Genomic DNA, 23,955 nt, shown 5'->3' on the forward strand with positions numbered 1-23,955 from the left:
CTCAACACACTTGAGTAATCACCTGTCAATGAACAAACTGCTTCATGCCAGCTAATTCCTCCCTAGCAAGGCCTTTGACTCTCAAAGCTATGCCAAGGCTCATCGCTATCCTTTGAGGAGAGACTTCCAAAGACTCCTCAAATTATGAGACAGGATTGGGAATGAGGTCTCATATAGGAAGATGCTCAAAGGCCTCTGTAATGATCAAGATGCTGCCTGACATGGAGCTCTGACAGGAACGAACACTCCCCATGTTTTAAAGATAGGCTGAATAGATTGAGTTCTTTAGCTCTGCGCTAATAGAAGACCTGATAAGGAATGGGTAGGTCAAAACATCATTACACCCTCCAAAGAACCATCTGGGGGTATTTATGTAAAACAGTGTTCAAGTGGGGGGTTAACTGACGTGGAAAAAGATGTCGCTAAATGTAAAATGTAGGATGTTAAGCTAGGTTGCCACACTCAAAGCTAACTCGAGTAACACCACACGTATATGGCACGCCAGTCCAAACTACAGATTTTTGTTCAAAACAGCTACTTTTTTTATTTAGTATGGACCTCAAGTTCTTGTGATTGAATACATAATGTATGTTACAGTACTTCTCCTTTTCCAGAATATGTGAGGTCTTCATGGGCACTTCTCCTATTTTCCTGCCCAGGAAGTGCTCTGTAGACTGGAGAGATTAAACTGTTTATAAATCAACTTTTATGAATCATTCTGAAACTCACTTTTCTTTTTAGAGACCTGGGTTGTAAAATGCTGAGGCTTTTTACCATTTAGGAGGCTTTTTTCAGCATAACTACTAGCTATATGAATACAGACCAAATACTTTTACTGTACTATTTCAGTATGTCTCTCTGTTCTCTCTGTTCCCTCTCGCTCTCTTTCTGTTTCTCTCTCTATCTCTGTTTCTCTCTCTGTTTCTTTCTCTCTCTGTTTCTCTCTAACTGTTTCTCTCTCTCTGTTTCTCTCTCTTTGTTTCTCTCTCTGTTCGCTCTCTTTCTTTCTCTCTCTCTGTTTCTCTCTGTTTCTCTCTTTCTGTTTCTCTCTCTTTCTCTCTTCCTGTTTCTCTCTCTGTTTCTCTCTCTTTATGTTTCTCTCTTTGTCTCTCTTTTGTTTCTCTCTCTTTTGATTCACTCTCTCTGTTTCTCTTTGTTTCTGTTTCTCTTTCTGTTTCTCTCTCTCTGTTTCTCTCTCGTTCTGTTTCTCTCTCTCACAGACACGCACACATACCACAAACACACACACGTGTGTGTGTCTCCCAGTCCTAACTGTCTGTCTGGTATCTGTTTCTCCTCAGCCCTGAAGGACAGCCGGTTCCAGCTGGTGAATTTCTCCGACAATGAACTGCGGGTGTCTCTGTCCAACGTGTCTCTCTCAGATGAGGGACGCTATGTGTGCCAGCTCTACACAGACCCTCCTCAGGAGGCCTACGCAGACATCACTGTGCTGGGTAGGTTTACACACACATGCCTAAACTCACATGCATGAGTGTACGCCTGCATGTATACACAAGTAACGTACACACACACGACACTATGTATGAACACAACATGTTATGTATGCACATTACATGGTGCCAAATTCATAACTTAGACATTGCTTTCTACCACACTCTCATACATCCTATATAAACGGTGAATATACAATTATTTGAATTTATGTATTTTATTAATTAATCTTGTTATATTGAGTCCCACTGTCCCACTGTCAGCCAATTAGGCACTTACAGTGCTCAATAGCATGGTAATGAATAGGAACAGATGCTGCTATGGATAACAAAATATATCTATCTCAGACTGGCTTTGATGACTGACTGTTGAGTGTGTGAATCCTACTGAATGTTAACTTGGATGCTCTAGGTAGTTCCCTATTGAGAGTCATTTGTGACAAACAGTGGAGCTATGGCGTGAAATTACACTAATACTACAGCTGTATTATACTTGCCGACATCCTAGGGTATTGAAAAGGAATTAAGTACACTTCAAAGTAATTACTCTGCTTTTAGAAATGAAATCTAATAGCAAAAAGTGAGAACTACAGGTGATTTTTAGGAGCTCTTGACGTGACACATCTTTCTGATTTTTCCACAAGTGTCTCAGGCTGGTTTCCCTATGTGAGAGACAGCGGAATAAGTAATCAAGGTTGGACATGCTTAGCTTGTATTCATTGGTCATGCTACTATATATGATTGTATTATGTAAGGGGAAATTGTAGCCTATAGCATATAGCATAGTGGAACAGGACATTATAGCCTATAGCATAGTGGAACAGGACATTATAGCCTATAGCATAGTGGAACAGGACATTATAGACTATAGCATAGTGGAACAGGCCATTATAGCCTATAGCATAGTGGAACAGGACATTATAGCCTATAACATAGTGGAACAGGACATTATAGCCTATAGCATAGTGGAACAGGACATTATTGTCTGTAGCATAGTGTAACAGGACATTTTAGCCTATAGCATAGTGGAACAGGACATTATTGTCTATAGCATAGTGGAACAGGACATTATAGCCTATAGCATAGTGGAACAGGATATTATAGCCTATAGCATAGTGGAACAGGACATTAATGTCTATAGCATAGGGTCATTATAGCCTATAACATAGTGGAACAGGACATTATAGCCTATAGCATAGTGGAACAGGACATTATTGTTTATAGCATAGTGGAACAGGACATTATTGTCTATAGGATAGTGGAACAGGACATTATAGCCTATAGCATAGTGGAACAGGACATTATAGCCTATAGCATACCGAAACAAGACATTGTAGCCTATAAAATAGTGGAACAGGACATTATAGCCTATAGCATAGTGAAACAGGACATTATAGCTTATAGCATAGTGAAACAGGCCATTATAGCCTATAGCATAGTGGAACAGGACATTATAGCCTATAGCATAGTGAAACAGGACATTATAGCTTATAGCATAGTGAAACAGGCCATTATAGCCTATAGCATACCGAAACAGGACATTGTAGCCTATAAAATAGTGGAACAGGACATTATAGCCTATAAAATAGTGGAACAGGACATTATAGACTATAGCATAGGGTCATTATAGCCTATAGCATAGTGGAACAGGACATTATAGCCTATAGCATAGTGGAACAGGCCATTATAGCCTATAGCATAGTGGAACAGGACATTATAGCATATAGCATAGTGAAACAGGCCATTATAGCCTATAGCATACCGAAACAGGACATTGTAGCCTATAAAATAGTGGAACAGGACATTATAGCCTATAAAATAGTGGAACAGGACATTATAGCCTATAGCATAGTGGAACAGGACATTATAGCCTATAGCATAGTGGAACAGGACATTATAGCCTATAGCATAGTGGAACAGGACATTATAGCCTATAAAATAGTGGAACAGGACATTATAGCCTATAGCATAGTGGAACAGGACATTATAGTCTATAAAATAGTGGAACAGGACATTATAGCCTATAGCATAGTGGAACAGGACATTATAGCCTATAGCATAGTGGAACAGGACATTATAGCCTATAGCATAGTGGAACAGGACATTATAGCCTATAAAATAGTGGAACAGGACATTATAGCTTATAGCATAGGGGAACAGGACATTATAGCCTATAGCATAGTGGAACAGGACATTATTGTGTATAGCATAGTGGAACAGGACATTATAGCCTATAACATAGTGGAACAGGACATTATAGCCTATAGCATAGTGGAACAGGACATTATTGTCTGTAGCATAGTGTAACAGGACATTTTAGCCTATAGCATAGTGGAACAGGACATTATTGTCTATAGCATAGTGGAACAGGACATTATAGCCTATAGCATAGTGGAACAGGACATTATAGCCTATAGCATAGTGGAACAGGACATTATAGCCTATAGCATAGTGAAACAGGACATTATAGCTTATAGCATAGTGAAACAGGCCATTATAGCCTATAGCATACCGAAACAGGACATTGTAGCCTATAAAATAGTGGAACAGGACATTATAGCCTATAAAATAGTGGAACAGGACATTATAGCCTATAGCATAGGGTCATTATAGCCTATAGCATAGTGGAACAGGACATTATAGCCTATAGCATAGTGGAACAGGCCATTATAGCCTATAGCATAGTGGAACAGGACATTATAGCATATAGCATAGTGAAACAGGCCATTATAGCCTATAGCATACCGAAACAGGACATTGTAGCCTATAAAATAGTGGAACAGGACATTATAGCCTATAAAATAGTGGAACAGGACATTATAGCCTATAGCATAGTGGAACAGGACATTATAGCCTATAGCATAGTGAAACAGGCCATTATAGCCTATAGCATACCGAAACAAGACATTGTAGCCTATAAAATAGTGGAACAGGACATTATAGCCTATAAAATAGTGGAACAGGACATTATAGCCTATAGCATAGTGGAACAGGACATTATAGCCTATAGCATAGTGGAACAGGACATTATAGCCTATAAAATAGTGGAACAGGACATTATAGCCTATAGCATAGTGGAACAGGACATTATAGCCTATAACATAGTGGAACAGGACATTATAGCCTATAGCATAGTGGAACAGGACATTATAGCCTATAGCAGAGTGAAACAGTACATTATTTTATTTTAATTTTTAATTTAATTTGTATTTATTTTATTTAACCTTTATTTAACTAGGCAAGTCAGTCAAGAACAAATTCTTATTTACAATTAAAGTTTTGTGTGCATTCCTTTGTGGACACACAAACATGTGTGTGTGCGTCTGTGTATACTGTATGTGGGTCCGTCTGTACATATATATCTGAGGCTCTTGCTGTTTGTCTGTCAGTCCCACCAGGCAGTCCAATCATGGATTCCCGAGAGGATGTGGTCAGTGAGGGGAACGAGACAGAGCTCACCTGTACAGCCATGGGCAGCAAGCCTGCCGCCTCCATCAGATGGATGAAAGGAGAGCAGGAGCTGACAGGTCAGAGGAATATCTTTCCCTCAGATATCTTTCAGATATAACTCCAGCCAGGCAGCTTTAACTCTCCACAGCATCCTACTGGAAACTGCAAATGCTCCTTTTACATTCAGGACTTGGTTTCACACTCGTCACAATATGCTATATCTACTGATCTGTTCAAGGACTAAAGAGTGAGTATGGATATGAGTATTTCAGTTGTTCAACTGAACGAGGTATAGTGTTGACTTTGAGTATGACCTATTCATAAAGCACTGCGTTGGCGAACTGTCTCCTCAGCAATAGCCACATTACAACAGTTACCAAAGAAGCAGAGCATTTTAGTGCTGGGCTGAACGTGTAGTGGGCCTTTTCCAGTGACCAGATAAGTGGCTTCAAATGAACTCCCAACTGTTCACCATCCACTCACTACAGCCTCCCCCATCGCCCAGCCAGCAGCCTAGCTGTAACAGAACAGTGTGTAGGCCAAAGTACATCCCTATAGTACATCACTGAGGCACCCAGTGTCTTTACTGGTTTAATACACTCATAAACTTGTGTCATCGCCAGACACCAGGGAGTTGATGTGGAATCAACACTCTCTCTGAGGAATCCGCCCGGCAACAGCCTGTAAATCTGGTCACAGCCCCACCTACTGAGAGCATGTGTTAGCTGCTGCTGAAGGACCGCAACTCACACACCAGCAACACGTTTGTTTCTGTTGATCACATGTTGTCTTTTGGTTGATCAGACTTCTGATTCAACGGTTTGAAAGCCTTGAACCTCACTTATTACCTTTAATTGCTAAGTCCTTTTATGAAAGTACTTTATTTGAATGCCTCAAGTTCACTGTAGGCTCCTGGAGAGAGGTGCAGTAGTGTATGGTACTATGGTGTGGTGCCTTATTGCCTCACATATGATCAAGGAGACTCATCTATTATTCAGCCTATCCATACACTACAGCACGAGGGAGAATTCATTTCACAGCCTAGTCCTGTTTACATAAGGACTGAATATCTCTGTCGTCAAATGATATACATGTATGTATTAGAATAGAGAGGACATATTTGGCTTGTTGAGAGGATGAAATATTTAGAAGGAGCGAATATCAGCTAAATGCCATCTGCGCCTCCAGTGTTAGAGAAGTGGAAGTCAATTTGTGTTTATGAGATGTCAGGCCCTCTGGGGAAGGCTGGGCTGGTGTGGTGTGGGTACGTTAGACAGGCAGGCAAGCAGACAGGCTCGTTAGATTAGTGAAATGCCACCATGTTGAACAGGGGCTAATCCAGACTGGCAGAGGAGGACGTGGACGGACCAGGAAGTCACGTCCTTTAGCACCTCTGGAAACACAGCTCACTTCTCATAAGCAATTCATTAGCTCCCCACTGGGCACACACTGGTTGAATCAACGCTGTTTCCATGTCATTTCAATGAAATTATGTTAAACCAACGTGGAATAGATGTTGAATTGACGTCTGTGCCCACATTGAGATCCAAGTCACAAATTGGTGATATACTTAGAGAATTGTCAACGATTAAAAACAGGGGCCTAATCCATGTTTGTTCTGCTACGATTATTACTGTATATCTGCAGAGCAAAACCACTAGAAAGAAACTTTCTCTAAGGTTGTTTTTCAACGCCTATCTCTCAGGATGTTTCCCTATGTAAGTGTCATTGGGTTAAAAGCTATAGCAATGTGCATGTTAGTGTATGTGGTCAGTGTGTATTGGAGCAGCAGTGTGATGCCTTCTCTGAGCCCTAAGCGTGCCCCCCTGTGACTGGCTGGTCGGCTGGCGGAGATGGAAGTGTGCTGCAGGTCACAGAAGGCCCTGTAATTATTTCCTCACTTCATTAAGTGCAAGTAAACCATCACACTCAGCACTGCGGCTAATGCAATGGCCCTGTGGCATTGTAATGCTCTCTAAATGAATGCCCCTCTGACAGCCAGACACATGTAGGAGCCTGGAGGGCAGCTGATTACTGTAGGGGTTAGCCTGGACACAACAGAACAGAACCCCACTCAGCATCCAGGATGCTGCATAGACACACACTCGTTAACAAACCACAACCACATCGTCCCTACCTCACGTTGGACTCAATGAGAATCTGTGGGTTCTAAAACCACATCAAGTAGGCTTAAGTAAATGTAATGATTTTAAGGTGTAAAGGGTGGTCAAAGTTACCTTGTTTTTAGCTTGACTGCAAAAATTGTGCAGTGTGAAATAGGATACATCCGTTATGTTAGTTGTGTCCATGTGAATAACCAGGTGATGCTAGTCACATTGTTTTAAGCTGACTCAGTAACCCCATGCTCTGTATGATAGTCTGTTGTGAGTTGAGACATCTCTATAGACTTTGGTTCCTAGGCGAGATGACGGTGGATGAGACCTATGACAAGATGTTCACGGTCACCAGTCGGCTGAGACTCACTGTGTCCAAGGAGGACGACGGAGAGCCAGTCAGCTGCATCATCGACCACCCAGCCGTGAAGGACCTCCGGGCACAGAGATACCTGGAAGTGCTATGTGAGTGACCCGGAAGTGAAACAGGCATGACCTGGAAATAGAATGATATTGACTCTCGTAGTCCCTATGAGGTCTATCACAGAGATAAGGGATACAGTGCCTCAGAAAGTATACAAACTCTTTGACTTATTCCACATGTTGTTGTGTTACAGCCTGAATTCCAAATAGAATTCCACACATCTATACAAAATCCCCATAATGATAAAGTGACACACTTTTAATTAATTAATTTTTTGCAAATTCATTGAAAATGAAATACAAAAATATCAACTTTGCATACATATTCACACCCCTTTGCTATGGCACTTCAAATTGAGCTCAGGTGCATCCAATTTCCTTTGATCATCTTGAGATGGAGTCCACCTTTGGCCAATTAAATTGTTTGGACATGATTTAGAAAGAAACACACCTGTCTATATAAGGTTGCACAGTTGACAGTGAATGTCAAAGCAGAAACTATACCATGATGTCCAAGGAACTGTCTGTAGATCTCCGAGATAGAATTGTGATGAGGCATATATAAAACCATTTCTAGAGCACAGTGGTCTCCATCATTGGGAAAAGGAAAAAATATGGAACTACCCAGACTCTGCCTAGAGCTGGCCGTCCGACCAAACTGAGCAACCGGGAAAATTAGGATCTTGGTGACCAAGAACTCTTACAGAACTACAAAGTTCCTTGGCTGAAATGGTAGAACCTGCTAGTCTCTATAGCACTTCACCAATTTGGGCTTTATGGGAGAGTGGCTAGACGGAAGCCACTTCTGAGAAAAAGGCACATGATAGACTGCTATGAGTTTGCAAAAGGGCACGTGAAAGACTCTGAGATCATAAGGCCAAAGATTCTGTGATCTGATAAGACAAAAATGTAACTCTTTGGCCTGAATGCAAAGTGGTATGTCTGGAAAACCAGGCATAGCTCATCGCCTGTCTAACACCATCCCTACCGTGAAGCATGGTGGTGGCAGTATCTTGCTATGGGAATGCTTTTCATCGGCAGGGACTGGGAGGCTGGTAAGTGTAAAGGGAACAATGAATGGTGCTTTAGAGTGCAAACGACTTTAGACTGGGGCGAAAATGTACGTTCCAACAGGACAATGTTCCCAAGTATACAGCCAAAGCAATGTCGGAAGGGCTTCAGAACAAGAATGTGAAAGTCCTCGAGTTCAGCTAAATCCCAAACTTGAATCCCATTGTAAATCTATGGAAAGACTTAATGATTTCTGTTCACAGCCGCTCGCTTTCTAACTTAACAAAGCTTGAGAAAATCTGTGCAAAGCTGATATAGACATACCCAAGACGACTCAAATCTGTAATCGCCAGCAAAGGTGCTTATACAAAGTATTGATTCAGGGGTGTAAATAATTACAGTTGAAGTCGGAAGTTTACATACACCTTAGTCAAATACATTTAAACTCAGTTTTTCACAATTCCTGACATTTAATTCTCGTAAAAATGTCCTGTCTTAGGTCAGTTAGGATCACCACTTTATTTTAAGAATGTGAAATTTCAGCTTGTATTTCTTTCATCATGTTCCCAGTGGCTCAAAAGTTTACATACACTCAATTACTATTTGGTAGCATTGCCTTTAAATTGTTTAACTTGGGTCAAATGTTTCGGGTAGCCTTCCACAAGCTTCCCACAATAAGTTGGGTGAATTTTGGCCCATTCCTCCTGACAGAGTTGGTGTAACTGAGTCAGGTTTGTAGGCCTCCTTGCTCGCACATGCTTTTTCAGTTCTGCCCACAAATTTTCTATGGGATTGAGGTCAGGGCTTTGTGATGGCCACTCCAATACCTTGACTTTGTTGTCCTTAAACCATTTTGCCACAACTTTGGAAGTATGCTTGGGGTCATTGTCCATTTGGAAGACCCATTTGCGACCAAGCTTTAACTTCCTGACTGATGTCTTGAGATGTTGCTTCAATAGATCCACATAATTTCCCTCCCTCATGATGCCATCTATGTTGTGAAGTGCACCAGTCCCTCCTGCAGCAAAGAACCTGCACAACATGATGCTGCCACCCCGTGATTCACGGATGGGATGGTGTTCTTTGGCTTGCAAGCATCCCCCTTTTTCCTCCAAACATAATGATGGTCATTATGGCCAAATAGTTTTATTTTTGTTTCATCAGACCAGAGGACATTTCTCCAAAAAGTACAATCTTTGTCCACATGTGCAGTTGCAAACTGTAGTCTGGCGTTTTTATGGTGGTTTTGGAGCAGTGGCTTCTTCCTTGCTGAGCGGCCTTTCAGGTTATGTCGATATAGGACTTGTTTACTGTGGCTATAGATACTTTTGTATCTGTTTCCTTCAGCATCTTCACAAGGTCCTTTGCTGTTGTTCTGGGATTGATTAGCACTTTTCGCACCAAAGTACGTTCATCTCTAGAAGACAGAACGCTTCTCCTTCCTGAGCGGTATGACGGCTGCGTGGTCCCATGGTGTTTATACTTGCGTACTATTGTTTGTACAGATGAACATGGTCCCTTCAGGCGTGTGGAAATTGCTCCCAAGGATGAACCAGACTTGTGGAGGTCTACAATTTTTTTCTGAGGTCTTGGCTTATTTCTTTTGCTTTTCCTATGATGTCAAGCAAGGAGTCACTGAGTTTGAAGGTAGGCCTTGAAATACATCCACAGGTACACCTCCAGTTGACTCAAATTGTTTAAAAGCACATTCAACTTTGTGTATTTAAACTTCTGACCAACTGGAATTGTGATAAGTGAAATAATCTGTCTGTAAACAATTGTTGGAAAAATTACTTGTGTCATGCACGAAGTAGATGTCCTAACCGACTTGCCAAAACTATAGTTTGTTAACAAGAAATTTTTGGAGTGGTTGAAAAACAAGTTTTGATGACTCCAACCTAAGGGTATGTAAACTTCCAACTTCAACTGTATGTAAGTGAGATATTTGTGTATTTAATTTTCTAAAAACATGTTTTCACTTTGTAATTATGGGGTATTGTGGTTAGATGAATGAGATTTTTAATATATATATTTTTTTAGTTCAGGCTGTAACAAAATGTGGAATAAGTCAAGGGGTATGAATAGTTTCTGAAGGCACTGTACCGTATTTGAATGAATTAGATCATCAATTCTGTATCTAGTTAAAATACCTGGCAGTCCAGATTTAGAGATTCACTTTACAATACGTCTCCTGGAATGTAATAGAATCACCTCCAGGGAAAAGTAACTTTTGCTGTAGTGTTGTGTAACATGAAAGAAGAGAAACCTGCACCTCTAGTCTTGTGTCAAATGTGATTTTCTGTTTCCTCCAATGGTTTATTGATTGAAGAGGTAAAACAGCCGTCCTTACACACTGTAGAACATCAGAGAAAGGTTAAGCTAACCTTTGGTAGTCTGTGTAGAATATTCATTTGTTAACAGAGACGAGTGCTTTGCCTAACCTTTCTAGGCAAAAGGGAAAGCTCAACTTGAACCACTTGACATTTTGACAATCTTTTACTAACATAGATAAGAGAAAAAATATATATATATTTTACTTTATAGTTAGACTGTCTGAACACATAGTCCTTTTCTCTATATGTTTAACCAAAGGGCTATGTTCAAATGAAATGTATTGGTCACATACACGTGTTTAGCAGATGCTATTGCGGGTGGAGCGAAATGCTTGTGCTTCTAGCTCCGACAGTGCAGTAATATCTAAGTGATATCTAACAGTTTCACAACATATACCCAAAATACACGTAAATCTAAGTAAGGAATGGATTAAGAATATATATACATATATGTCAGAGCGACATTGGACTAAGAGACAGCGCTTTCTTCACCACACTGTCTGTGTGGGTGGACCATTTCAGTTTGTCAGTGATGTGTACCCCGAGGAACTTGAAGCTTTCCACCTTCTCCACTCCGGTCCCATCGATGTGGATAGGGGGGTGCTCCCTCTGCTGTTTCCTGAAGTCCACAATCATCTCTTTAGTTTTGTTGATGTTGAGTGAGAGGTTATTTCCTGGCACCACACTCCCAGAGCCCTGCACTCCTCCCTGTAGGCTGTCTCCTCATTGTTGGTAATCAAGCCTACTACTGTTGTGTCGTCTGCAAATTTGATGACTAAGTTGGAGGCGTGCTTGGCCACGCAGTCATGGGTGAACAGGGAGTACAGGAGGGGGCTGAGCACCCACCCTTGTGGGGCACCAGTGTTGAGGATCAGCGAGGAGGTGTTGTTTCCTACATTCAACACCTGGGGGCTACCCATCATGAAGTCCAGGACACAGTTGCACAGGGCGGAGTTCAGACCCAGGGCCTCGAGCTTGATGATGAGCTTGGAGGGTATCATGGTGTTGAATGCTGAGCTATAGTCAATGAACAGCATTCTTACATACATCTTGTCCAGATAGGACAGGGCAGTGTGCAGTGTGGTGGTGATTGCATCGTCTGTGGATCTATTGGTGAGGTAAGCAAATTTATGTGGGTCTATTGTGGGAGGTAAGGTGGAGGTGATATGATCCTTGCCTAGTCTCTCAAAGCACTTCATGATGACAGAAGTGAGTGCTACTGGGCGAAAGTCATTTAGTTCAACAACCTTTGCTTTTTTAGGTACAGGGACAATGGTGGTCATCTTGAAGCATGTGGGGACAACAGACTGGGATAGGGAGAGATTGAATATATCTGTAAAAATAACAGCCAGCTGGTCTGCGCATGCTCTGAGGATACGGCTAGGGATACTATCTGGGTCGGCAGCCTTGCGAGGGTTAACGCACTTAAATGACTTACTCGCGAGAAGGAGAGCCCACAGTCCTTGATAGCGGGCCGTGTCGGTGGCACTGTATTATCCTCAAAGCGTGTGAAGAAGATGTTCAGCCTGTCCAGAAGCAAGACGTCGGTGGCCGCCATGTGGCTGGTTTTCCTTTTATAATCCGTGATTGTTTGTAGACCCTGCCACATACTGGGACTCAACTTTGTCCCTATACCGACGTTTAGCCTGCTTGATTCCTTTGTGGAGGGAATAACTACACTGTTAGTATTCTTCCATACTCCCAGTTTTCTTGCCCTGGTTAAATGCGGTGCTTCACGCTTTCAGTTTTGTGTGAATGCTCCCATCTAGCTGCGGTTTCTGGTTGGGGTAGGTTTTAATGGAGGGCGGGAAGGGCCTTATATGCATTCTGGAAGGTAGTATAACAATGGTCGAGAGTTTTAGCAGCGCGAGTACAACAATCAATATGTTGATAGAATTTCAGGAGCCTTTTCCTCAAATTTGCTTTGTTAAAATTTCCATTTACAATAAATGCAGCCTCAGGATATGTGGTTTTCAATTTGTATAAAGTCCAGCGAAGTTCTTTGAGGGCCGTCGTGGTATCGGCTTGAGGGGGGATATAGACCGGTTGGCATTTGATTGTGAGATGTCCTAGGTCGGGTGAACAGAAGGACTTGAGTTCCTGTATGTTATCATAGTTACACCATAGGTCATTAATCATAAAACATATCCCTCCACCCTTCTACTTCCTGGAGAGATGTTTGTTCCTGTCGGCACGATGTACTGGCTTTAATAGCCAGGTTTATGCAGTCCTATAACACTGAAAGCCTTAGTCGGTGGAGTTGAGTTGACAATATACTGGTCATACAAGAGTAATAATATAAGCAATGGAGTAATGGCACTGTCGTAGCCAGCCAAAGCACTCTCCTAACCTTCCCAATGCATTGCAGCATGGTCCTTTGTAGCTCAGTTGGTAAAACATTGCGCTTATTACAGCAGGGTAGTGGGTTTGATTCTCAGGACCACCCATATGTAAAATGCACGCATGACTAAGTTTCTTTGGATAAAAGTGTCTGCTAAATGACATTGGTTGTTATATTATAGCGCACCGACAAATGGCTCTTTCACTGGTTTGAACATACAATAACGCTTTTTTTATAGTGACTGAAAGCATGAGTCAGGTTGAGATACAGTGCCTTGCGAAAGTATTCGGCCCCCTTGAACTTTGCGACCTTTTGCCACATTTCAGGCTTCAAACATAAAGATATAAAACTGTATTTTTTTGTGAAGAATCAACAACAAGTGGGACACAATCATGAAGTGGAACGACATTTATTGGATATTTCAAACTTTTTTAACAAATCAAAAACTGAAAAATTTGGCGTGCAAAATTATTCAGCCCCCTTAAATTAATACTTTGTAGCGCCACCTTTTGCTGCGATTACAGCTGTAAGTCGCTTGGGGTATGTCTCTATCAGTTTTGCACATCGAGAGACTGACATTTTTTCCCATTCCTCCTTGCAAAACAGCTCGAGCTCAGTGAGGTTGGATGGAAAGCATTTGTGAACAGCAGTTTTCAGTTCTTTCCACAGATTCTCGATTGGATTCAGGTCTGGACTTTGACTTGGCCATTCTAACACCTGGATATGTTTATTTTTGAACCATTCCATTGTAGATTTTGCTTTATGTTTTGGATCATTGTCTTGTTGGAAGACAAATCTCCGTCCCAGTCTCAGGTCTTTTGCAGACTCCATCAGGTTTTCTTCCAGAATGGTCCTGTATTTGGCTCCATCCATCTTCCCATCAATTTGAACCATCTTCCCTGTCCCTGCTGAAGAAAAGCAGGCCCAAACCATGATGCTGCCACCACCATGTTTGACAGTGGGGATGGTGTGTTCAGGGTGATGAGCTGTGTTGCTTTTACGCCAAACATAACGTTTTGCATTGTTGCCAAAAAGTTACATTTTGGTTTCATCTGACCAGAGCACCTTCTTCCACATGTTTGGTGTGTCTCCCAGGTGGCTTGTGGCAAACTTTAAACGACACTTTTTATGGATATCTTTAAGAAATGGCTTTCTTCTTGCCACTCTTCCATAAAGGCCAAATTTGTGCAATATACGACTGATTGTTGTCCTATGGACAGAGTCTCCCACCTCAGCTGTAGATCTCTGCAGTTCATCCAGAGTGATCATGGGCCCTGTAGGTTGACATTGCTAGAGCTGTGAATATAATATGAATTAGAAAGTGTGTACTGTTTCTATACAATGTGTATTGTGAAAATACCATCTGTCTCCTTTCAGATCAACCAGAAGTGAAGATCGTTCAGGCATTCCCTGAAGGTTTAACGAGAGAGGGAGAGAATCTAGAGCTGACGTGCATAGCAAAAGGCAAACCACAGTGAGTATCCATCCATCCACACAGATCATTTAATACTAGTTAACAGTACAGCACTCCACTCTGTCCTTACAAATGCCAACATAGACAGCTACATGACACTTCCAGGCTTCCTATATCCCTTTTCTGCCAGCCAAAGGACTCCCCTAACCTTTCCAATGCATTGTAGCATTTATATGTTACCAATTGCTAGTGTGTTTTGTGTCAAATGCATCATTAGCAGGAACCTGCCAATGGCTCTCCCACACTGATCAGAGTTCAGACCTTTAGAGTGAGATTTGGTCTATTGACGGGCGTCGTACAGGGACTTTCTGATGTGGCTGGTATTTGTGTCATCCAGGCCCCATCAGATCAGCTGGCTCAGAGTGGATGATGATGTGCCATCTCACACCGTGATCACCGGCTCTGACCTCTTCATCGAAAACCTCAACAAGTCGTACAACGGCACGTACCGCTGTGTTGCCTCCAACACCGTGGGAGATGCCTACGATGACTATATCCTCTTTGTATACGGTAGGTACTGTCATGGCTACTGTCGCCTGTAGTTTGTTTTGCGATTCTATCTATATTTGGAGATGAGTCCAGGCCAGCTGGTCTGTATTGCTGATTCAGGGTGTGTCGAGTAGGCAATCGTGGCCTCTCACTAGAATTTGCTAAATTTTCCATTGAAACTTCTCATGTGTCAGTTCACTGATTACAGGTTTCTCTGGGTGAATCTGTCACAGAAACATGTCACTGACGCACTGTAACATAGTAACAGATGTCTCTGACTTACTGATTTATTCTGACTGACACCTCACAGACTATCCTCAATCTAACTTGTAGCTTACGTATGAGTCTCTGACTTAGGGTACTATGGCACTTATAGCAATGCCACTCTGAGATTGTATTTCTGTAAGTGCTCTTAGGCAGATGGTGACATTTGTTTGTCCCTCTTAGTCCTCTACTGATCATCACCTGAACAAAAGTATGGAACGTGCTATTAAGTAACAATTCAGGCCTATTCAGGGTTTGATCCTATGGCTGAAGTCATAATTGGCGCCCCATCCACTCTCATCCATTAGATGCATGATTCACTTTCCCTCTGTAATGTAACTGTCATACAGTTACTGTATCTACAGGAAGAGGTTTGAGGTTTGGGAAGCAGGCTGTAGTCTTGCTTCCATATGGATCCTTTGTTAGGAATATGATTACTTTTGGCTTTGAACAACACACATCTTGCATTTCCAAATAGTTTTTGCTTCATAAAAGCGCTTGTGAGAAATGAAACCTGCCAGAACAGGAAACATTTTCCATACACACCATCTTTTGATTTATGTTGTTTTGTCTTTTACTTTCATACTTGTTTTGGCACATTGGTTTGATTGGGATTGTGAGCTGACCATTTGTTTTGGAGATAGACCCCTCTCCCATGCATAATCAGGTTCTATAGTATGCGTCTCTTCATATAGGCCCTCCTCACGTCTCCATATTTCAGTTTCCTACATGTCTCTGAAGGAACAACCTGCTCCCTACTCAACAGAGATAAACTAGACAAACTGTGGTACACTAAAAGACTCTTGAATGAATATCCATGGTGAAAATGTGTGTTTGCCGGTGCAGCAAACATGCTAGCATATGTGAGCTGTACATGTTTTGTAGTAGAATTACCTATTTGTATGCCTTTGGCACAATGAAATATCCCATCTTACAGAAATAGCTTCCCACCACAAGTCTTTTTCAGTCTTTTACCACCTCAACATTAGAGACGGCATATCTCTGGTGTTATCAGTGCAGTCTCTATTCTTTTAGTTAGAGCATTAATGAGACACTGGAGATTTGTAAAAGGTGTTGATAACGCTTTGAGTAATTAAGTTTGAGATTCCCAGTTCTGTTATTCCACAGGATTAGATGCTAGACATGTTGTTGGTGCATAAGATGATTGTTTTCCCTGACTAATCATACTAGTTACTGTACACTAGCATAATGAGTGTGTGTTTCTGAACATGGTTACGTCTAGGGGTAAACATGATGAGAACCACAGATGTGTCAGCTTAGCAGGTGGGTCTCTAGGTGAAGAGACGGCTGGGTGGGTTTTTCTGTGTACAGTATCCTGTTTTCTACTTGTATTAGGCCCAGGAGGAGCCCATTAGTGTCTAGTGTTGGAATCCACAGCTGCTATCTCTTAGTATGTCCCTGATGTTCATTAATGTGGATCTGTCAGAGGACTGTGTGCAGTACCATGTCAAAGCTAGATGACCAGGAACCTAGCTAATGTAGTGCAACAGGAGAGCACAGTATGTGTACCAATGGTCTGTGCTATTATAGATATATTAGATATTCATATGTGTGCTACTTTCAGAGAGTTGGAATATACAGTCTGCTACTCTCATCTTGCCTCTGCCTACCGCTGCACTAAAACACTTTATCCCTGACACTAGAAATGTTGTGTGTACTCTGTGTACTCTCCTACGGTAAGTAAATAAACATACAGTAAGTAACAAAGCATGTTTAGTTGTCAGTTCTATTCTGGTCTAAGGGTGAGAGAGAAGGTAGTTAGGCTGGTTGGCCTCCTCTGCTGGTTCTGGGTTGTTTTCAGTAGACTGTGAGTGCTGGTCTGTGGTTGGTTGACGTCCGGTCCGGTGTGGGAATAAACTGGTCCAAAGCAACTAGGCTCCCAGCTACTGTAGGCTCCCACCCAACTCTGTTCACTGTACAAAGCTGACCTGGTATAACTCACACATACTGGCTGTTGGCAGGAGAACAATTATGTATTTTGCTCAAGGGTTTGTTCTGCAGTTGACTCTCTGACCCAGAGATTTCCTACACGGCCATGAAGTCAAAGATTCCCATGCAGCCATCTGGGCGTCAAGCCCAGTCAGAAAGTATGCTCAAATATGGCTCTGTTGACCCTAACTTGGATGAAGCGCTGTTGTGAAAACAAATGTGTTGAATCACAAGGATTGTGAACCATCACCCATCTCTGCACCATAGAACAGAATAACTAATGAAACATCAGGCTGCAAATTAATAACCAAATCATACAGACACAAGAGAAAACATAGTTTTATGTGTTTTAAAAAATGCATCTGAGGACATTGTTGTGCTGTATTACTTTATGGAATATTTGTTTGAGTCAGAAATCTCCATTGCTATGTTATGAAGACAATGTGCATATAAAACAATGTACTCAGAATTGCTAACAAACTGAAGAAAAATAAAGTTTTTTGGCTGCCAGGTTTAAGAGGGCATAACTAAACAATTTCTCCCGCATTGTTTCAGTTTGTGCTTAGAATTTCTCATATCAAATGTTCTTACAAATAGAAATGTACCCTGAAAATATGGCACCTCCAAATACATTCATATTTCAGCTCTCATAATGTGGAGCCAAGAGTAATCCAGCCTGCAAATTGCCCATGGAGAATGCTTGTTTGCTAGACTATTATATGTGCCACATCCCATCCAGGCCTTTGTGGCAGCCTCTTATCCCTGGCCTGCATGCCCAATTTCCCAGACTCTGACATTTCAGCTATCAGACCGCCTTCGGTCACAGGGAAAGAAGAAATCCCCTATAAATATTGTTTGCGGAGAATCTGTTCCTGATATCCCCTCACCTCTCCCCCTGCCCCCTCCTCCCCCAGAAGCGACATTATGCCACCATTGATGTTTTATCATTAGTTTGGAAGTGTGTGGTCCCCTACTGTGGGCTTCTGATGGGCACAGACAGTAAAGGCATGAAGACAGCCAGACAAATTTCTCCCGCTGTGACTTGTCTCCAGCAAGGGGCCGGCGCTATCTCTCTGTGCCAGAAACAGGAAGATATTCCTAGTGGCAGGGAAGCTTTCCAGTCTCTTAGCACCGCTGCATACCTGTATTGGCCTCCATTTTGTAATTCTCATCATTTTGTTTTTGGTGTTATGAAAGGCCTTGTCAGTACACTATCAGTCTGGTGTTGCAAGGGGTGCAGAAGAACTGCAGGGGAGAGCTCCAGAGTTGCTTAATGCACTGCTTAACTTAATTACTGGAAATAATCACTTAATATTTTCATTTATATCTTCCCAACTACCCATTGAATGTTTATGAAGAATATTGGGCACATTAAGTTCATTTTTCAAACTACAGTATGAGTATACAAAATAGTAAATTAGATGTGTTCATTCCAACCTTTTGGCCTACTGTTAATGAGTAGAGGTTTAAGTAAGATTGGAATGACCTGATATCAAACACTGTGCATTGTCAAAGCTCTGATATTACATTCACTATCACCAGACAGTAGAAAAGACATCAATGATGCGTTGACACAGGTTACAGATGAAGAATGCAATATGGGAAAGTAACATCCTTCCTGTGGGAAAAACAGCCATCGTCTTATTGAGACCATACAGAACCCAAAACATTATCTCGCTCTATAGTAATACTACAGTAGTTAATGAGAGATTCGATACTTTCCCAATTCTGCTACAGTACTTCCATACTTGCATGACCCCATCCTTAATGGCTTCTCACACTTTCTTTATTTCTTATACATTTCTTCTTTATTTTGTATGTTTTCCATCTAGATGCTCCTACCACGATCCCCACACCCACCACCTTGAACCTAGACAACACCCAAGGTACTGTATGTCCCCACTTTGTTAATTCTCAACCCTCGCCTGTGTGTACACGTGTGCATGCTTGTGAGTGTGTTTGCAGTAGTGTAGTACAGTGAGAAAGAGAGAGTTTGGGAGAGAGAAAGAGAGAGGTTGAGACTGCGGGCGGGCAGTCTCAATCAGATCGTTCTACTGATAGATGCCATAGCGGACACCCTGCGCTGTGCTTTTAGTGACACCTGTCACAGCCCTTTCCTGTCACGTTTGATCTGTGAGGATGGAGGAGACATGTCGGTCGCTCGGCACTCTGCTATCTTATCAGCATCGCCATGCAGCCGTATCTCAACCTGCCCACACTCACATCACAGTCACATTACAATGCCCTTTACATCTCCCCCATCAAATCACAATCACATCCATCTTTGTAGGTCTGGAAACATTGACCGATTTTTTTTTCTTTCTCTTTGACTTATGATATGGATGAAGGACAGTTTATTTACAGTGTCAGCTGGCCCACCTCTACATACGGTTTAGTGTTGGATCTTCTACGGTACTATATGTAGTTCTTATTCTTTTCACTTTTGTGGTGGAAGAAGTGTGTTGACTATTGGGAAGACTTCTTTGTGTATAATATGGTTGTTCAAATAAACTGAAAAACAAAACAAAAATCTGTCTCTCCTCCATTCTAGATAGTTCAGGTTTGTTCGTATACAGACACATGGAGACCATTTATTAGGATCGGCAAATGCATTCATCAGTGAGAGAAAGTCCATTTAGAAGATAATACATTTCTGATAAACTGGCAGTGAGAGAAATAGAATGGGAGTACTGGGATGGACTAGAGCTTTTAACATATCTATTAAAGCCTAATGTTGGCCAAATGTACTTGGCAGCATCAGGAGGTGACATTTAGAGATAACTAAATATGGCATTTATATTGCAGAGTAACTGCAGCACTGACAACTGCCATTAATTATATTCTCTGTTTGCCAGCTAAACGCAGACCTCGTAATTGATTTCTATCAATATTTGCAAGCAGAGTTCCCTCAAACGTTTGGATGAAATCCTGCGCTGTGGAAGTACTCCATATGTCCTGCTGTGATTCTCTACTAACACACAGGGGAGGGGCAAATGCACGTTCATAGCTGACAATGTACTTCCAGAGCTAACATGAAGTCATCCCGAGTCATTCAAAGCCAGCCCACCGAGATGTACCATACGTACATGTCCCATGGCATGTCACACAGAGGAGGTGGTGGTGGTGGGTGGTGGTACAGTATGGCTCTTTGATTTCCACTCAGGCACTAGAGAAGTAATCAGGTCCCTTTCATGCTGGTGCTGGAAACCTCCGGAGGCCATTTTGTGTGTCTGAGTAGAGGGAGTAGAGAGCCTGAGTGTCTCATCAACTGCACAATCAGGTCTACAAGGTGAATGAGTGGTCTGGGACATGAAGAAGCTCTAGCTCCTATTTCTACGTTTTTTTGAATAGTCCATTTGGAATATTTTACTCCAAAAAAGAGGGGTGAACTTTTATATATAGGATCTTCTGTATCAATGACAATCCTACTATACTGTGTCCCGGTAGTTCTACTTTTATTCAGATGTAGGATCTTAATTTGATCACCCTGTTGCAGGAGAACTTTCCTGCAATGCAGGACATTTTAATCCTGTACTGTATTTGAAGTTTAAAAAGGCTTCTGAAGTTGGGAATTTCCACTGAAATATATTTTTTATATTAATTAGAACCTGTATAATAATTCACATTTCATCTTGATGCAGGATTGTTTTCCTGCTGTAGAAAACTGTCTCAAAAGATCCTACATGTGTACATCTAATGTTCTTTGATTGTCCTTGGACTAGGACAAAACTCTGAGGAGACTGTTTATCTCATATGGTCTCTACAGAGAATCAACAGATGACTCCTCCCATGGGCGTCAGCCAATTTACTGTGAAAATGCAATTCGTAAACAGGTGGTTGTTAAAATTGTGTGTTGTGTTTTTCATTGTAAACCAATTACTCTTCACTTACAGTTTAATGAATGCGGCAGCGGAGACGTTTTCATAAGTCCTCAGTGATTTCCGAGAGACAGGACTAAAACGAGGGTTTGACATGATTTCTGCAGTGCATGACGGTAGGATGTAATAGAGCTTTCTTGCTGTTCACTACTTTTCTGAATATTATGTCTCAGGGGCCTTGTTAACCTGACATGCAATGCATCACATTGTGTTACTATATAAGCTGCAGAACCGCACCTTCTGTTGGCCTTTTACTCTGTTCAAGCACAAACTTATATTCGCAACAGAGGGTAGGTAATGAGTGTCATGACCAGAATATTCTTGTAAACCTGAGGCCCATAGAGATTGAAATATCATGTAATGTACCATAGCTTTACATTGTACTTAGATAACTCTGTATTGGCCTTCATAGGAATTCCTGTCGTCGAGGACAACTTGAGCTAGTTCCTCCCAGCCCTGAGTGCCACAGTGCGCTCCTGTGATGTGTGTGAATGGTGTTATCCAAATGAATGTGTAAACATACAGCTCTCAAGCTGCCATTTTCCATTGATCCACACAAGCAACCGTCCCTCCATGTGGCCTCTCCACTTCCCTTTTATAAGCTAAGGGAAACATTCTGTGGGGTTCCATTCTGAACAAGTTGTTTATGCACCATTTCCTCTTTGTGTGGCTCCTAGTTCATGTGGAATGTAGCTTTTCATTTCCACAGTGTAATGCTTTCATGCCCTGGTAGATTTTTCTCTCCTCTGATAAGTGTTTTATTTTTTTCTCTCGATTTCCTTGGTGTAGCCTAGCAACAGGCAAGAGCAGCAGCGGTTCAAGGCCTAAATATGGTTTTGTGTTGAGGAGGAGCAAATGCCATGGTAAAGCATGAAACCACAGAGCCGTTTGTACATCTCTGTTGTAGAGCTGGCCAGTCCTCCACGTTTTGTATCTACTGCTCAAATAATCTCAAAGAAAGAAAGAAAGAAAGAAAGAAAGAAAGAAAGAAAGAAAGAAAGAAAGAAAGAAAGAGAGAAAGAGAGAAAGAGAGAAAGAAAGAGGCTGCCTGGAGAGTTCACATTGTCAAGCTTTTCAGCGTTCCTATATAAAATACTGTATGTAGGACTAAGGGGCTTTAAGTCCCTTTAGAGTTTGGCGAGAAATTAGTCACTATCAGTCTATGAAAGCGTTGTCATGGGTTTTATAAAACCTATTTTCAATGCTGTACTGTCAACTATACATACACCAATAGTTACTTAACCAAAGGTTATTGTAAAGTGCATTGAAAGTAGCTTTTAAATGAGCTGTATTCACTTTTTTAAGTAAAGAGGCCGAGAGAACAGGGGTTCCCAAACCTTCTTCCACTTCACAAATGTATGGGGAAGTTATTTTAAAATCATTTTTACTATTATAAAATGGCATACAAACAAGTACAGTGCCCATCCTAATTCATAAGTGCTGCCTCTCTGATTGGTTTGCTAACCTAATGCAATGCTCCAGGCACCATGGTTTATATGAGGGGCTGGCGTGAATAGATTTCAGCCAGCATTATTAAACAGAGTGGTTTCTGGTATTGTGCTGGCAGGCTGGTTTCTATTGTTGAGAGGGTAGTAGTCGTTCTGATTCTACAGCTCAGGGTTTATAAAGGCAGTCTGCGGAGGTGAAGCCCTCGCTCGTCAAACATTCAGAGATGATCCCAGGGAGGGACATCATATCCCGGGTAATCTCCTGCTAACACCCTCCTTACCTCGCCTTGGCTGGAGAAAGTAGAGAGTATAGAAGAATCTGCACAGAAACACTTCTCACCATTCACAATGATCTCTATGGAAAACTCAAACCACTTGACAGGGCTTCTGTACATTGTTCTGGTGTGCATGTTGAATAAATGAACTGTAAGAAGAAATAGGGTAAATGTTGACAATCCTGTTCAATTGAATGAGATCTCCAGAGCCCCATGGTTTAACAACTGGTCCAGGTGTACAGGCTCAGTGGCTAGAGGAGCACCAAGTCCTCCCCATGCAGGGTTCCCACAGTTCCACGTTCACCGGCAGGCTATATATTGTCTCAAAGGATATCATGTATACAGAGCCAAAGATAGGCCACCGGTCATGCTGCCTGCTACCACACAGAACTTTGTCAAGCCTGTGTTTGTACGCTGCAAGGATGCTAGCTCTGGAACTCTTGACCTCGACTTTTCTCTCCCCTGATTTGTTTTGTGAGGCAATTTGTTTGTCAATGACTAAAGCTGAAATGTATTGGAGTGAAACTAGAGAAAGTATGCTGTCTTACTCTAAGTGCACATTGATATTTTCGCTGTTTTTATTCATGTGTTCTCATATGTTTCATTGCTGTCTTATGGAGTGGTTTGGCTTCTTCATCTTCCAAAAGTATGTGGGCGGTGTCTTCAAGCTGTGCATGTAATCTTCAGCACAAACAAACATTAGCAAATGTTCTACAAAATATCAAACTGTCTTTACTGTCACAACAATGTGTAACAGGATTATAAACAGTAATACATGCTAGTTTGAGAAAATAATTGTTAACAGTATCTTATGAGCTAAGTCCTATCTGTTAGATAATATAGCCATGTAAAGTGTTACCAACCACACCAAGGTGAGGCTAAATGGTGTCACTAAATAGTGTTGAAGCCTATGTCAGTGAGTTAATGGGCTAGTTAATGTCAGTGAGTTAATGGGCTAGTTAATGTCAGTGAGTTAATGGGCTAGTTAATGTCAGTGAGTTAATGGGCTAGTTAATGTCAGTGAGTTAATGGGCTAGTTAATGTCAGTGAGTTA

At 41.7% G+C, this 23,955-nt stretch overlaps 1 protein-coding gene across 3 annotated transcripts in view; it reads left to right on the forward strand.

Annotated features, from left to right (window-relative positions):
• The window catches only part of cadm1b (cell adhesion molecule 1b), a 184,278-nt gene that overhangs the window by 143,835 nt on the left and 16,488 nt on the right, over positions 1–23,955 (forward strand). For 2 of the 3 annotated variants that reach the window (XM_029681135.2, XM_029681134.2), the window contains 6 exons: positions 1,302–1,454; positions 4,841–4,978; positions 7,322–7,480; positions 14,501–14,597; positions 14,935–15,107; positions 19,133–19,186. In XM_029681135.2, coding sequence (XP_029536995.1) covers positions 1,302–1,454; positions 4,841–4,978; positions 7,322–7,480; positions 14,501–14,597; positions 14,935–15,107; positions 19,133–19,186 — 774 coding nt within the window. The remainder of the gene's footprint in view (positions 1–1,301; positions 1,455–4,840; positions 4,979–7,321; positions 7,481–14,500; positions 14,598–14,934; positions 15,108–19,132; positions 19,187–23,955) is intronic. The other variant, XM_029681136.2, reaches the window with a different exon arrangement.

Source organism: Oncorhynchus nerka, linkage group LG14 (assembly GCF_034236695.1).
Source record: "Oncorhynchus nerka isolate Pitt River linkage group LG14, Oner_Uvic_2.0, whole genome shotgun sequence".
Lineage (NCBI taxonomy): Eukaryota > Metazoa > Chordata > Actinopteri > Salmoniformes > Salmonidae > Oncorhynchus > Oncorhynchus nerka.